General features: G+C 46.2%; 1 protein-coding gene across 1 annotated transcript; it reads left to right on the top strand.

The window, feature by feature from the left end:
* The first annotated feature begins 1,226 nt into the window (after positions 1-1,226).
* Positions 1,227-15,023, top strand: DDX55 (DEAD-box helicase 55). Its single transcript, XM_053368221.1, has 14 exons — positions 1,227-1,345; positions 4,051-4,101; positions 4,190-4,276; positions 5,630-5,721; positions 5,830-5,892; positions 6,937-7,086; positions 7,625-7,814; positions 8,265-8,347; positions 9,700-9,831; positions 10,469-10,561; positions 10,759-10,873; positions 11,571-11,739; positions 13,249-13,541; positions 14,814-15,023. Exons 1-14 carry the CDS (start codon positions 1,238-1,240, stop codon positions 14,961-14,963), a joined length of 1,776 nt encoding a protein of 591 aa, XP_053224196.1. The 5' UTR covers positions 1,227-1,237; the 3' UTR covers positions 14,964-15,023.
* The last annotated feature ends 1,973 nt before the right edge of the window (positions 15,024-16,996 follow it).

Below are 16,996 nucleotides of genomic sequence, written 5' to 3'. Positions count from 1 at the left end.
TTCTGGAGTCCCAGAATTCGCCTTAGGTGTATTTTTTTTCATGAATGTTAGTGACTTCACCTGCCTGATGCTGCATCGGAGGTGACCTAGGATGAGATGGCTGGCAGGTACTCATGCTATGGCCTGGCTGACTTGCCTGTACAGTAAACGGGAGACGAGTACTCAGTGTGTAATCTGATCACAGTGAAGAACGGGAGCAACTTCCCCAAATCTCTTGCTAAGCAGCAAAACTCTGTATTGCTGGGTCTGCCTGCTGGCAAATATAACATTGAATCACAATGGTACAAAATAACTCAGCAAGCTGACATTTATCAAGAGTTAAACAAAGGTTAGTATACTAAATATTATTTCCAATTCTAGGTAGTTTGCTATTGGAGAAATACCATATATGATTATAAAAATCTAAAGCAAACATTATTTTAAATTATGATTTCATTTCTAGATCAGACAGACAAGATTTCTTCTACTATATATTTCTTTCTTTATCATAGATGCACAAAGCTTCTATTTTTAAACAGGAAATATTTTTGTAACCTAAGGTCTATTATACAAATCCATACAAATGTTAATTTTGTTACAGTTCTGTTAAGTTGTATACAAATTATAAAGATTCCAAGTTTTTTAATGTTCTGCCATGACTCTATCATTTACTAAATTCGTGAGTTTTGCCATTACTGCATATTCTGATTGTTTCTCTTTCCATGCATCTATTCCAGGACATATGTTAGCAAACACCACTCTGACTGCTGTGGTCATATAACTAAATAGTTCCACTGACGATTTCACAATACAGTAGCTGAAGGAGTCATTCCCAATGACATAGTTTTGGAGTCCAATGCAAATTTAGTTTTTTTTTTACATTTTTTCATTTCGAAATGAACTTTCCTCCAAAACTTTTTGGTCTTTTCACAGCCATTCGTACTTCTGGCTCTGTTCTGGTCTCTGAATGGAAGCAGGGTTCGTATCCCACTATTGACACCCGTGTCTGTTGACAATGAGCTGTGGATTCCAGAGTTTTGCAGGAATGGGTAACTCAGCAGCATTTTAAAGGAAACAAACTGTGATCTCGCGGAGCTGTTCTCGCAAGGGAGCCGCCTGCGCCCCGCGCCGCTCAGCGCTGACGCGGAACTAAAGTTCCGCAGTTCTGTTTCCCGGAACGGCCGCTTAGGGCGGAGGACGCCTGCCCCGTGGGGGACCGCAGGAAGGGCGGACGGGGATTGGCCGCCGCGCGGGGAGCATGGAGACGGTGACCGAGGGAACGTGGGACTCGCTGCCCGTCCGGCTGAGCCCTGGCGTGGGACGGGCCTTGCGGGAGCTGGGCTTCACGCACGTGACGCCGGTGCAGGTAGGCAGCGGGGACGGGAAAGGGAGCCGGCTCTGATCTCCCTCCTCGGGAAGGGGGTGGACTAGATGACTCCCGAGGTCCCTTCCAGCGCCACACTTCTGGGATTCTTTCCCTAAAAGAGATGAGAGCCAGCATGCTTGTGAGCGCTGTATATATGCATATAGGTGTTTATCTAGGTATATTGATGTCTATGTGTAATGCAAAGCCTCCAACCCAAACGAGCCTGGAGTTTTGCACCAAACCCACTCTAGGGTTTTAATCGTTTTTGGCATGTATTGCTCTTGTTACTGGTGTCCCCCCCCCTTTAAATCATGGCTCTTGGATGGAATATTAATTATGTTGCATCCTGGCTTGAAGATGGTTGTGGAAAAGTGTGAGTTAGAAATACAGTGTTACCTCGCGTTACAGACGCTTCAGGTTACAGACGCTTCAGGTTACAGACTCCGCTAACCCAGAAATATTACCTCGGGTTAAGAACTTTGCTTCAGGATGAGAACAGAAATTGTGCTCCGGTGGCACGGCAGCAGCAGGAGGCCCCATTAGCTAAAGTGGTGCTTCAGGTTAAGAACAGTTTCAGGTTAAGAACGGACCTCCAGAACGAATTAAGTTCTTAACCTGAGGTACCACTGTAAGTAAGTTCTGCTTTCAAAGTAGTTGACTGTGTACCTTTGCAGTCCTATGCATCTTTACTCAAAAGTAAGTATGCTTGACTTCTGGCAAGGCAAGATGGCAAGTGCCATGGCCGCACCAAGCTCATAGGGACCGCCAGCACCAACAGGGCTCTCTAGCTGGTCCCCACGCTGCCAGCGCCGCCACCACAAGCAGGGGAGAGCCAGGGGTGCCCAAGACGAAGATCGAGAGGGCTATGCCTCGTATATAAACACCATGAATCCACATTGTCTTCCTACAAGAAATACACCAGGGGTCAGCAAACGACTCGCTAGAAATCAACAAAACAGTGATCAACATTCTAGACCAGGGGTCAGCAAACTTTTTCAGCAGGGAGCTGGTCCACTGTCCCTCAGACCTTCAGGCTATATTTTTTTTTGGGGGGGGGGAATGAACAAATTCCTATTCCTCACAAATAACCCAGAGATGCATTTTAAATAAAAGGACACATTTAGAAGGTGATTGGGCCGGATCTGGCACCCGGGCCTTAGTTTGCCTCGGGCAAACCCATGTTCTGTACTCAAAACAACGCTTCTACGAGTGTGGAGGGGAAGACTCCAGACTATTAGCAAACAGGTGTAGGAAACAATCACTCAAAACAAGAATACAAATACTGTTTGGCACTGAAAATACAGCTTAGTAGGTGCCAAATAAGCTTCTGTTGTGATAGAGTTCCACGAATGGCATCGCAAGTGAGAAGGACGTCTTCCCAGTCATAATGTGCCTCACCTCTGATGGTGGAGCCATGCAGCAAGGATTTTGGTGCAGCTTTAGCCAGGTTGCATATGGGCAGGACTGCAGTGGCCTCCCATTCATTCGGGTGCTCATCAGGTCCACCCCACACAGCTTTACCAGTACTATGGCTCCCATACAAAGTAATGCTTTCAGAGCAGCCCCCATAGTGGTTAGAGTGTTGGACTAGAATCTTGGAAACAGGGTTCAACTCCCCACTCAGGCATGAAGCCCACTGAGTGGTCTGGGGCCAGTCACTGTCTCTTAGCCTAATCTACCTGTCAAGAGTTGTGTTGAGGATAAAATCGAGAGGGGGAGAACTTTGAGCTCCTTGGAGGAAAAGTGGCATATTTATTATTTCTTTATTAATTAAGTTAATATCCTGTCCTTCCTCCCAAAGAACTCCAGGTCGGCAAACAACAAGAGATAAAACAAAGAAACATCTTAAAAACAATTCCAGTACAGTGGTACCTCTGGTTACGTACTTAATTCGTTCCAAAGGTCCATTCTTAACCTGAAACTGTTCTTAACCTGAAGCACCACTTTAGCTGATGGAGCTTCCCGCTGCGGCTGCGCCGCTTGAGCACGATTTCTGTTTTCATCCTGGAGCAAAGTTCTTAACCTGAGGTACTATTTCTGGGTTAGCGGAGTCTGTAACCTGAAGTGTCTGTAACCCAAGGTACCTCTGTACAGATGCAGACTGGGAAAGCGTAAAAGGCTTGTGGAAAGAGGAAGGTCTTCAATAGGCACCAAAAAGGCAGCAGAGAAAGTGCCAATGTAATAAATTTATGTAATAAATAAAATAAAAGACTAAGGTTCCAGCAGCATCATCTGCTTTACATCACCTGCTTTAATAGAAAGATCATTTCCCCAATATTCCCTCTGCCTGCAGTTCTCTTTAAAACAAAGTTTGGGGGTTTGTGACTCTTTATAAGTTGTTGGACTGCAACTTCCATCATCCCTGCCCATTGTCACGGCTAGCCGAGGCTGATGGGAATTGGTGTCCAACAACATTGGCAGGTCACAGGTTCCCTATCCTGTCGCTTAGCATTGCCCCGTAATTTCTTTTTCTGGTTTTTATTTGATATTTTAGTTATGTTAACCATTTTTGGAAATGTATTATAGGTTTTTATGTGAATACCTTGATTTCTTGATGGGCATTGGAATGTGGATTGTTACTATTTTAATACTGTTGGAATGCTTGGGTTAGTTAGCCATCTTGAATTCCTTTTGAAAATTACACAGGGACTAAGTTTTAAAAATGAAACAATAATCCTTTTTTTACACTTCTGCCTCTCTTCTAGTCTGCAACGATTCCTTTGTTTATGACAAATAAGGATGTGGCAGCTGAGGCGGTAAGTGTTTTGCTGCTCAACTTCCCTGTGACTTTTGGCCTTTTGCTGAAAGAACTATTTTTGATGTCTCTTGTTTTCATGTCTGCAGGTAACTGGCAGTGGAAAAACTTTAGCTTTTGTTATTCCAATCATAGAAATTCTTCTCCGACGGGAAGAAAAGCTCAAGAAAATGCAGGTAAAACGTCACTGTTCTTTTCTGCCCTGCTTTTAAAAAATAGGAAGATTGGGAGAATAGTTTTGAGCAATTGGTTCCCAGGAGCCAAAGGTCTTTTATGCTGGTGCCTAAGAACATTGATATTTCATTTCTGTTTTCTGCAGAGGGCTAGTCACTTGTCACTTACATAGCTTATTTCCAGTGTTCTAAGGGCTTATTTATATACTTAATTTATATACCGCCCTATACCCAGAGGTCTCAAGGCAGTTCACTGTTGTAGATGGTTTACCTACATCTGACCTAAGAGTGGTTTTCTTACCTAGTGCACTGTGAACCATAATTTGCACTCTTAGGGCAGAGGAAGACTGAAATAACGAGACTGAAAGTCCTGTGATCTCTGAGATTTCTCTTCAGTGAACATGGGACTGTAGCAAAGCAGCAGTTCAAAAGCTGCAATGTTGGAGTCACTTGACTGGCAATTCCATCCCTGCCATTTCTTCTTGGGAATCAAGGTGTGTTGAAGCCATTTCTCTGAGATGAAAGGAGGCTGTGGCTGTGAAGTGCTTTAATTTCTGGCAGGAGCAGGTAAGCAAGTCACCTTGTGCAATTCCTTGAGGGAGGAGTCATAGCTCAGTGGTAGGGCATCTGCTTTGTATGCAAAAGGATCCGGGTTCAAATCCTCAAACCCTGGAGAGCCACTGCCAGTCAGTGTGGTCAGTATAGATCAAGCCAATCTGCTGGCCTCTAGATGTTGTTACACCTTGATTCCCATTAGCCTCAGCCAGCATGGCCAATGGTCAGAGGTATGATGGGAGTTGTAGTCACCCATGAGTTTGGCTACCTGTGGTGTGGACCGTACTGAGTTGGATGGACTAAGGGTCTGATCAATATGAAGCAGCTTCTTAACTTCATATGTTTAGCATGGTAAAAAGGAGACAGAGGAGATATGATAGCTACCTTCAGAAATCTAATGGGCTGTTGCATGGAAGATGGAGCAAGCTTGTTTTCTAACACCACCTCCTTGTCTAAAGAAAAGTGCTCCACAGCTGCAAACCTCTCCTGTCTCTGACAGGTAGCCACTTTGTTCCCCAAAAGCAGAGAGGCAGCAGTAGTGGCGCATCCAGCCAAACAGCTATGGTGTAGCAGCTTTTGATTCACCCCTATTTGACAGCCATATATAAGGAGCTCAAAGTGTGTTGAGCCCCTTGTCATCTGCATTTCTCTTGATCCTCAGCCACTCTGCCATCACCTAAATTCAGTTGAAATCCGCAGGAAGTGCTACCAGTTGCATTTGTTCAGGATGGAGGAGCGGATTGCATTGAAGAAAATAGTTGGCCTGTATATTTCCCTCCCATTTTCTTTCTGATATTTCAGGTTGGTGCTGTTGTCATCACTCCCACACGAGAGCTTGCCCTTCAAATAGACGAAGTGATATCCCATTTCACAAAGTATTTCCCACAGTTTAGGTAATAATGTAAATGATTCTTACATAAATGATTCTGATTGCTAAGAAGCTGGGCGTGATGGCTCACTCTGGTGGCTTTTTTGAATAGCAGGTGTGTGCTTTGTTTCAGCCAGTGCCTTCTAATCGGCGGAAAGAATCCCATGGAAGACGTAGAAAGATTCAAAGAACGAGGGTGAGTTGCTGACTGGCCAGTGCTGCTGAAATCTTACTACTTGGGCATCAGATTTTCTGAACTCCTTCGAGTTTGAAATTACTATGTGTCCTGCATTTTCTGGGTAGAATCCTAGCTCAGTAGCAATTCCAGGGATCTGCATTTCGGATTATTCAACCAGTTTGTCCCAGTGTAAATATAGGAGAAAAGCAATGATACCATGTTATCATTGGACCATCTTGGCTGTGTGTCTTGGGAGGCTTGGTCCTGCCTTGCTGGCCTTTCCTCACCTGACCTGGGAGGGCGGGGCCCTGACTTGACTCCAGCTGCAAAAGCTGAGGCTGCTGAACAAACTCTTATTTAGGTTTTTTTTTGGGGGGGGGGTTGGTGGTTATTGATACTATTTTTTTGTATCTTTAAATATTATTGAGATTTATTATAGCAACTCCCCAGCCAGTGCTGTGCCATTTGATCCTTGTGGGTCCTAGTAATAATTTGATCTCTGATAGCTCAGTTAGTAGAGCATGAGGCTGTTAACATCAGTTAGTAGAGCATGAGGCTGTTAACAACATGGTTTGAGCCCCATGTTGGGCAAAAAAGATTTCTGCATTCCCTTTCAACTCTACAATCCTAAGATTCTAAGCACATGGTTGACTAGCTTAATTTCAGTGGAATTTCACAAAAGCAGTTTTTGACACGCTTTCATATTTCGTTCTCTCCTATTAATACTGGAGCACCAACAGGAGCTTGGAAGTCGTAAGATTTGAAAATGTCACTTTGGTTCTCATTATTTGCATTTTGGGCTTCTCAAGCATTCAGCAAGAGCCTTGTGGCAGGTTTTGGTAAAAGGTTTTGGTGCAAGGGGGAGGAAGAGGTGGCAGCTGTGTTTGTGATATATGCTAGTGCACAGGCAGGGAACATCTTTTCCTTCTTGATTTCTTTCTTGTGTTGATTGTATTGATCCCAGTTCCAAAAAGATTGGATTCTCCTGTGACTTTCCATGCAGTTATGAACTTTCCCCCAAACCAACCATAAAAATGAGGTTTTCCCCTCTATACCCAACAGTGGACACATCCTGGTAGCTACTCCAGGCCGTTTGGAGGACATGTTCAGAAGAAAATCAGACGGGCTGGATTTGGCCAGCTCTGTGAAATCACTGGATGTTCTGGTCTTGGATGAAGCAGACCGGCTTCTGGATATGGGCTTTGAAGCAAGGTATTTGCTTTGGGAGTAAGGGGGACCTTCCACCAGCACCTTGGATGGTTGCCTGCTCTTGAGCTGGATTATAAATTTCATAATAGTTAAATTGGAAGACATCTGATTGAGCGCTTTGGGACTAAGAAGTATGGATGGATGGATCAGTTTATTGCCATTCTGTGACAGTTTTGCTGGTGTTGAGTGCATTCCATCTTGCTTTCTGTGGCTTTTAAAAATACTACCCAATAATTTGCTTAAATTGTATGCATTTCCCCCTAAAACAAACATTGTGCATGTACTTGTCCCTGAAACATACATTTTGTACACATTCCCACTCTAAAACAGAATATATGCATTTTTTAACCAAAACTGCATTGCAAAATTTGGAGAAGGGCACAATCCAAATGATAACTGTTTTTATCTACATGTTAATCCATATCATTAGCGTTAGCTTGGTTTCCTTTAAAATGAAGACTGAATAAAGTTCTCCTCTTGTGTGTCTTTGGCCTTGATTCAGAAGAGCTCTTCTGACCTTTCTAACTGTGTTCGCTTGCAGTTTAAATACCATTCTGGACTTGTTGCCCAAGCAGAGACGAACGGGGCTCTTTTCGGCAACTCAAACTCAAGAAGTCGAGAACCTGGTGAGGGCTGGTCTCCGGAACCCTGTCCGCATCTCGGTGAAGGAGAAGGGAATGGCAGCGAGCAATACTCAGAAGACCCCCACCCGCCTCCAAAACTACTACATGGTGAGGATGGCTCTATAGTAACCCAGGAAGCTCCCTTCAGCCATGTCAGGTTCTGGGAGTCTCCCCCAGCTCTCTCAAGGAGAGCTTTCTTTGGGAGGTGAGAAAGGGAGAGGAAGGAGAAAGTCCATTGTGCAAGTCCATTGTCCTTGCCCGACTAGGACAGCTTTGTTGGCTACAACCCTATAGCTCCTGCAGCCAGTCAGAAGCTGCACCTTGGTTTTTGAACATTTTCGGAAGTCGAATGGACTTCTAGAACGGATTCCGTTTGAGAACCAAGGTATGAGTGTAATTGAGATTTTTTTAGTTGCAGTCTAAAGGGAAGCTTTCAGATTGATCTTGAAAAGGGTTTTAAGGAGGGCTTTGATCGGCTCTGGTGTTGTTGTGTTTTGTTGCTTCCTGCTGCCATCTATTTATCCCTGCCTCTTTATGTTTCTGTCCTCCTCTTTTTAGATCTGCAAAGCAGAAGAAAAATTTAACCAGCTGGTCCACTTCCTTCGCCAACACAAGGCAGAAAAACACCTTGTCTTTTTCAGGTAATGCTAAGGGCAGGGAGGTCCTTTAACACAGGGCTGGGGCAATCTGTGGCCCTCCAGATGTTGCTGGGCCCCTAAGCCCCGTCATTCCAGACTATGGAACATAATGGCTGGGGCTGATGGGAGTTGGGGGTCCAGCAATGTGGGGGGAGAGGGACATCTTCACCCGGGAAAGAAATGCCCATGACGTGATCAATGTCTCATTCAGCATTGAGAAATGGAAAGTAGATTGAAACACATACAGAAATGTTTTTGGTTAGTTTTGTTTTAAAAATAAAACTATCTACCACCCTAAGCCAATCAGAAGGTTGGCGGTTCGAATCCCCGCAACGGGGTGAGCTCCCGTTGCTCGGTCCCTGCTCCTGCCAACCTAGCAGTTCGAAACCATGTCAAAGTGCAAGTAGATCAATAGGTACCGCTCCGGCGGGAAGGTAAACAGTGTTTCCGTGCACTGCTCTGGTTCGCCAGAAGTGGCTTAGTCATGCTGGCCACATGACCCGGAAGCTGTACGCCGGCTCCCTCGGCCAGTAAAGCGAGATGAGTGCCACAAACCCAGAGTCGGTCACGACTGGACCTAATGGTCAGGGGTCCCTCTACCTTTACCACCCCAAGCACTCTAATTTGTTGGCTCAGTAGCTAAAGGGGTGTCCTCAGAAGTTCCTCAGAATTACCGTATTGGCCTGAATATAAGTCGCACCTTTAAAATTCAAGGGGGGGAAAGAAAAAAAGGCAATACCCGGATATAAGTCGCTCCCTTAAAATTCCGTAGGCACTCACACCTGTTCCGTTTTACCGTATGTCTGTTTCAGCAGCGATATCGTAAAAGCCTATTTTTGTAAGGTCGTGAATTTAAGCCGCACTTTTCACTGTCAGAATTTGGGAAAAAGTGAGGCTTATGTTCAGGCCAATACGGTACCTTCTGGACTCCAGCTCCCATCATTCCCAACCATCGGCCATCCTGGTTGGTGCTGGTGAGGGTTGGGATGTCCAGCAACATTGGAGGTTCACAATTCCTGTTGTAACAAGTCAAGGTTCCATATTGCCTCAGTGGCCTGGGGCACTGCTGGGAAACTCAGCTTGAAGGGGGAAGGCCCTGCTTGGGGGCGTGGAGGACAGGTGTAGAGGGACTGATTCATTTAGAATTTAACTACTCTGGTAGAGCATGGCCTCAAGGAAGCTGCTCTTTTCCAGCTTCAGCTCCTTCGTTTGCAATACTCTGAGGTAATCATACTCTCCTGCCTTGAGCTCTCGTCAAAGTAGTTTCACCACTCTTTGGATCTTGGCCTTTAGGCCATCAAAAATGAAGAATTGCAAAGATGACCCATTTTGTGGCATTTTGTTTATACGTCCAGTACCTGCGCTTGCGTGGAGTATTTTGGGAAGACTTTGGAATCCTTGATTAAGAATGTGAAAATAATGTGCATCCATGGGAAAATGAAACACAAACGGAATAGGATCTTCACGGAGTTCCGGAAACTTCCGAGGTGAGATGCATTTTCATAAGGACTGGTTTAGCCAACTGCTAGAAATATATGTGTTTGTGCATCTCTCTCTCTCTCTCTCTCTCTCTCTCTCTCTCTCTCTCTCTCTCACACACACACACACACACACACACACACACCCAACACATATATATGATTTAGGTGTAAGACTGTTGGAAAAACTGCTAAGACTCTAGGATTGTTTGCTTCAGGGTCATTTCCTCTATTTCTAATGTTCAGACTGCAACTGTCGATTCTTCTGTAGCCAAAATAGTACCATCCATGTACAACAGGGAGATATCAGCAGACTTGGCAGAACTCAAAAGGTTTGCAGAAGTCCCAAGCATCTTTAGAAATCAAACCCTAAAAGTGGCGGCTGGGCAGGCAGGCAGGGCTCAAAAACACCCCAGTGAGGACTGGGCATGCTCTGTGGCTACAGGATGTTGATAGATTTTTCTTTTAGGTGGGAGGGGGATATAGAGTGGCTAGATTCCTGATCAGTGCAACTCCACGCTGCACCTTTTTGTTGCAGGACCAACGTTCTGCATATAAGAGCCAATTAAGTTGGGAGAATCACTAGGTTATTTCAGCTTTATTTCCGTCCCCTCCTAAAACTTTGCATTTTCCCACGATTTCTTAGTGGCATTCTGGTTTGCACGGATGTGATGGCCCGAGGCATAGACATTCCAGAGGTGAACTGGGTTTTGCAGTGTGACCCCCCAAGCAATGCAAGGTACTGAGTGTTTCTCCCCTTCTCTTTAAGAATGCCACCAATCTTTAATGGCCACTCTGGTTTATGGCTGCAAAAAAGTGGGAAGTGAAGGGTCTGCTGAGCTCAGCAGTGATAGCATACTAATGTGGGGGCCTGTGCTGGCCTCCAAGGAGGTGTGTCTTTTCCTTGTGTTGAACCACTTTCCCCTGCTGTTCCAGTGCCTTCGTTCATCGCTGTGGCCGCACTGCGCGCATTGGGCACTTGGGCAGCGCACTTGTCTTCCTGCTTCCCATGGAAGAAGCCTACATCAGTTTTCTAGCCATTAACCAAAAGGTGCGTGGGCTTCTCTGTTTTCAAAAATGGAAAGGGAGAATGCTTCCCGGTTCCACTGAGAATGCAGTTGCTGAATAATCTGTGATGGGAAGGAATATTGACTGTTCTACAAAGTCCTCTACATCTTTTAGGGACCAGGAGACCTCACTCCTCGTGTATGTAACCGTGCACTGTGCTCTGCAGGTGAGGGCCTCCTGCAGTTCTGTCTTACTAGATCTGTTCTGTGCAGTGTAGGGATGAAGCCTTTAGTGTGGTGGCACCTGCTTTTCAGAATGTGTCAGAGACAGGTGCCTTCTACTTCCCCTCGGTGCCTATTGAAGGACTTCCTTTTCCAATGGGTCTTTTATGTGGAGAATTGTATCCTAGTCTGCCTCTCCATTGGATGTGAAATTGTTTGCTTACTGCTTTGGGATGCTCTATGGGAGACAATAAATGAAATTAATAAATAAGTAATTATTGACAGGTGTGACTTTTCCTGCTTATGCAGTACTCCTAGTGGGGGGAAATGCACCTTCAGAAATTCTCCCTTCTGCACAAATCTTTGGCAAGCTTTTTTTTGGCAAAGATGATGTGCAAAAAAGGTCTTCTGACTTGCAAAATTCTTCACATGGTATGTCATATTTAAAAGTAGCTGAATTAAGGGGTGCACTTCCAGTGTCTTGTTTCAGATAATTTGAAACTGGACTCCTCTTGAAAGTGTCCCATGCAGGAAATGAAACTGCAGAGCAACGTGGCAGATGTCCTGCCGAAGCTGAAGTCTCTCAGTCTGGCTGACAGAGCTTTCTATGAGAAGGGGATGAAGGCCTTTGTATCTTACGTGCAGGCTTATGCCAAACACGAGTGCAACCTGATCTTCAGGATGAAAGGTAATTTGCACTAGGGGTGTGTGTGTGTGTGTGTGTGTGTGTGTGTATTTTTGCTGGCCGTTTTGATTCAGGAATGCTCTGTGGCAGCCGTCACCAACCTGGTACCTTCCACAACTTCCCATCATCAGCCAAGCATCAGGGAGTTCTAGTCGAAAACATCTGGAAGGGCCCCTGCTGGCATATGCTGCTTTTTACTGAGTCAGACCATCGGTCCATTTAGTGCAGTGTAGACAGTGCTTCCTGGCAGTGGCTTTCTTAAAGTTTCAGACAGTGGACATTCCCAGCCTTTACCTAGAGATTTATAATTTATTTATTAAATTTGTCTTCATCCTGGATTGAACCCGGAACCTTCTGTATTGAAAGCAAATGCTCTACCCCTAAGCTGCGCTGCCCCTTCTTGACCTCTGTTTCTGGCTAGAGACGTAGCTTCTCACATGCTTTGTCTTCTCCTTTCTTTCTCCGCCAAGGCCATGAGGAAGAAGTCTAAAGCCTAAGCTTCTGGCTTTGATTAACCACAGCTTGTCATTTCATGCAAACCGAGCAAACTGGTTGATTTTAATTATGGTTTGTAGAAACAAGCCAACTTCAAATCATGTGTTGTGAAGTCAGCTTGTTTATCAAGCCGGGGCAGAGTGTGCTGTGCGGAGCCTTGCCCCCACCTCCCCTTCAGCTGTAGGGTGACTGAGGCGGTGGCCAGAAGCAAGCCCCACGCTGTTTTGGGCAGAACGGAGCCTGCAGGGGTCGGAGCCACCTTGTCACTCCCAGGAGAGACGCGTGGCTCAGGCACTGCAGGCCCCACAGTAAATTAAGATGAAACCACAAGGTATGGTTCTGATGTTAACGCTAACCCTGAGTTTATCAGAAATGGAAGTTTCTGATCTCCTCACAGCCATATCTGAGGAGGAGAGGAAGGTAGCATAACATGAGCCCAGGGCTTGCCAATGGTCCTCTCAACCACAGTGAACCATGGTTTATCCCATGGGCTGCCAACATGGCACCCATACGTGCCAATAGCAGACCTGTCTATGGCACCTCCCATGAATTAGCCCTTCAAAAATTCACAACCCACAAGACTCTTTTCCTGCTAATTTTCTTGTTTGCAGTGGTTGAGCATCTCCCAAATCGAGCACTCTCCCTTCCATTCTCCACAGAGGGTGGGTGCAAGGAGATACTCTGTGGGCAAGCATGGAGGTGGCTGATGCAGGTGCTTTCTCCATTGGGGCACGAGTGGGGCATGCTTGAACCATTTTTGTGAGTCTGCCTCTCTTTCTCCCCTTTTAGATGCAACAGCCATTTCATGTAATGCCGCATACCCATTTTGTGACTGGTGCCCATGGTACTTTCTCTAAATTCCAAATGTGCTCACTGGCCCCCAAAAGCGTGATGGTCCGTTTTATTGTGACATCCCAGCTGACCTGTTTAGTCTCTGCTTTATCACATGGTTTCTGTATGTGGCTTGATCCATCCATATACTTTTCTCTCTCTCTTCTCCCCTGCCCCCCTCAACAGACTTGGACTTTAGTAGCCTGGCCCGCGGTTTTGGTTTGCTGAAGATGCCACGGATGCCGGAGCTGAAAGGCAAGTGCTTTTCGGACTTCACGCCTGTTGATATTGACACGGACACGATTGCCTTCAAGGACAAGAACAGAGAAAAACAGAGGCAAAAGCTGTTGGAGCAGCGAAGGAAGGAGTGGCAGGAGCAGGGTGGGCAGAGAAAATTCACCCGCAACAAAGCCTGGTCCAAGCAGAAATCAAAGAAAGAGAAGAAGAAGAAAATGACAGCCAAAAGGAAAAGAGAGGAGGTGAGGGGAGTGTGCTACCATGTTTATTTTATTTTTGATTGCATCTAGGGCTAGTAGACCTATTAAGAATAAAGAGTCATTAATTTCAGTGGGTCTACTCTTTTTTGAGAGCCAGTCTTGACTGAAAAGGGTGGTGGGGTGGATAAAGAAATACTAGGAGCAGCAGAGGGCTTGATGCACTTGTTTGGGGGAAGCTGGAACTATGTGTCTGTCATAAGAACATCAGGAGAGCCTCCTGGATCAGCCCAGTGGCCACCTAGTCCAGCAGCCTCTTCTCACAGGGGCCAACCAGAATCTTCTTTTGGGAAACCTTCAATCAGGACCTGAGCACAAGAGCTCTTCCCTCCTGCGGCTTCCAGCAATTGGTATTCAGAAGCATTGCTGCCTCCCAACTGTGGAGGCAGAGCCAAGCCACCATGGCTAGGATCCCTCTTCTCCTTCATGAATTTGTCTAATTTTAAAATCATCTAAGGGTTCCATATTTGACTGTGCTGCATGAAGCACTTTCTTTTATCCATCCAAAATCTTCCAACGTTCAGCTTCACTGGGTGTCCACGAGTTCCAGTGTTAGGAGAGAGGGGAATTCCACTACCCACTTTCTCAATACCCTGCATAGTTTTATAAACTTCTGTCATGTTGCCTCTTTCTTGCCTTTTCTCCAAACTAAAGAGTCCCAAACGCTGCAACCTTTCCTAATAGGGGAGTCGCTCCACCCCCTCGGCCATTTGGTGGCCCTTTTCTGAACTTTCCCCAGCTTTAAAAGGTAAAGGTAAAGGGACCCCTGACCATTAGGTGCAGTCGTGGCCGACTCTGGGGTTGCGGCGCTCATCTCGCTTTATTGGCCGAGGGAGCCGGCGTACAGCTTCCGGGTCATGTGGCCAGCATGACTAAGCCGCTTCTAGCAAACCAGAGCAGTGCACGGAAACGCCGTTTACCTTCCTGCCAGAGCGGTACCTATTTATCTACTTGCACTTTGAGGTGCTTTCAAAATGCTAGGTTGGCAGGAGCAGGGACCGAGCAACGGGAGCTCACCCCGTCGCGGGGATTCGAACCGCCGACCTTCTTATGAGCAAGTCCTAGACTCTGTGGTTTAACCCACAGCGCCACCCACTTCTACAATACCCCTTTGAGGTGAAGCGACCAGGACAGTGCACAGCCCTCCAAATGCAGCTGCACCATAGATTTGTATAACGTCATTATGATGCCGGCAGTTGCTGCCCAAGTATTTCTGTGCCCTGCTAAGCTGTGGTCTTCTTCCCCCTTTCCTTGCAGGGTTCTGATGTGGAGGATGAGGATATGGAGGAGCTCCTGCAGGACACGCGGCTCTTGAAAAGGCTCAAGAAGGGCAAAATCAGTGAGGAGGAGTTTGAGAAGAAGCTGCTGCACGGCGTGAAGGAGGCCCAGGCAGGAGGCTCAGACTGAAGGGTGAAATGTCGAGCTGAACTCTCCTTTTTGATACAAATAAAACTTTATATACAGATACCGAGTGCCATTTCACTCTTGATATTGTTGCTGTTGGGGCCTTATGTTACAGCAGCCTTGTTCAACCTGGAGCCGTGCAGATGATTTGGGCTTCAGCTCTCATGAGCGCCAGCCAGCACAGCTTTCAGTCAGGACAACTTGAAGCCACCGCCTGCTGAGCCAGACTATTGATGACCTGCTACAGGAGATTCTTTTAACAAGAAGTGCCAAGGACTGAGCTTGGCAAAGTGTGGGCTTTGCCAGGAAGCTACGAGTAAGGACCACTTTGCTGTTAAGATTTTAAGCATCATGTTGCAAAGGTTCCCAGATTTTTCCTCCCACCCATGTCTTGCAATAAGTTGCATTCTACAAAGCCAGTGGCACATTCTTGCTGGGTAGCCTTGTCCCAGTTGCTGTGTTTAGTAAAGGTAAAGGTACCCCTGACCATTAGGTCCAGTCGTGACCAACTCTGGGGTTGCGGCGCTCATCTCGCTTTATTGGCCGAGGGAGCTGGTGTACAGCTTCCGGGTCATGTGGTCAGCATGACTAAGCCACTTCTGGTGAACCAGAGCAGCGCACGGAAACACCATTTACCTTCCTGCTGGAGCGGTACCTATTTATCTACTTGCACTTTGACGTGCTTTCAAACTGCTAGGTTGGCAGGAGCAGGGACCGAGGAACGGGAGCTCACCCCATCGCGGGGATCCGAACCGCCGACCTTCTGATCAGCAAGTCCTAGGCTCTGTGGTTTAACCCACAGCGCCACCTGCGTCCCCTGCTGCAGTGCCCTAAAGGTAAAGCGTAAAGGGACCCCTGACCATTAGGTCCAGTCGTGGCTGACTCTGGGGTTGCGGTGCTCATCTTGCTTTATTGGCCGAGGGAGCCGGCGTACAGCTTCCAGGTCGTGTGGCCAGCATGACTAAGCTGCTTCTGGCAAACCAGAGCAGCGCACGGAAATGCCGTTGACCTTCCCGCCGGAGCGGTACCTATTTATCTACTTACACTTTGATGTGCTTTCAAACTGCTAGGTTGGCAGGAGCAGGGACCGAGGAACGGGAGCTCACCCCATCGCAGGGATCCGAACCGCCGACCTTCTGATCAGCAAGTCCTAGGCTCAGTGGTTTAACCCACAGCGCCACCCGCGTCCCTAGTTGCTGTGTTTATTTATTTTTATTTATCTATTGAATTTATATACCACCTTATACCTGGAGGTTTCAGGGCAGTGTTGCAACCTAACCTATTTTGTTGGACTCTGATGAGGCTAACAAGGGGAGATCATGTATCCAACTCCGAGCTCCTTGTAGGAAGAAGGGAGCACGGATTCTGCCTCCCACGCCTACCTGGCCTGAGGGATTGACTGTAAGTAGTCACTCCCTGGCTGTCTGCCTGAAACATTTTGTGTCATTCCTTCTGAAAAGTCTGGCTTCTCTTATCTAAGAGAATTGAGGTTCAGATCATCAGCCACCAGCTGTTCATCATCTTAAGCCTGCCTTCTTAAAAGATATATTTTTTAAAATATATTTAATTTTAGTATTTTTTTTAAAAAATAGTATTTTATTAAAGCTTTGTCATAATACAGTAAGATAAAAGAAACTAATCTAAATAAAAACAGAGAAAGCAAAAGCGAATTCCTCTCTTAAAGGCAGCTCTTAGTGTTTTGTCTCACACAGAAAGTGGTAGACCCACCCAGCTTTCCTTTCTTCTCCCAGCCTCTCCCCCTGGGTGGTCTTCCCTACCTCCCACTCAGGGTCCTTCCATCCACCTTCATGTGTGTGTAATCCTCAATAATGGCCCAGAACAGAAGCCCTACGGTGGAGGGTCGGTAATAAACTGAATTACAAATAAAATCTAACATATCTGAACCGTCTGTGAATTTGTTCCTGACAATTTAACTTTCCAAGCTGCCTTGTGGGCTCTGCATGCAACCCATTTAAGAGACTTGGTGCTTCAAATTGAGCCATCCAATGATTCATCACCAGCAATCTTCTTACTTA

This window comes from Podarcis raffonei, chromosome 16 (assembly GCF_027172205.1).
Source record: "Podarcis raffonei isolate rPodRaf1 chromosome 16, rPodRaf1.pri, whole genome shotgun sequence".
NCBI lineage: Eukaryota > Metazoa > Chordata > Lepidosauria > Squamata > Lacertidae > Podarcis > Podarcis raffonei.
Note: the sequence above shows the minus strand (reverse complement) of the source record. Positions and strands in the feature narration are given on the sequence as shown.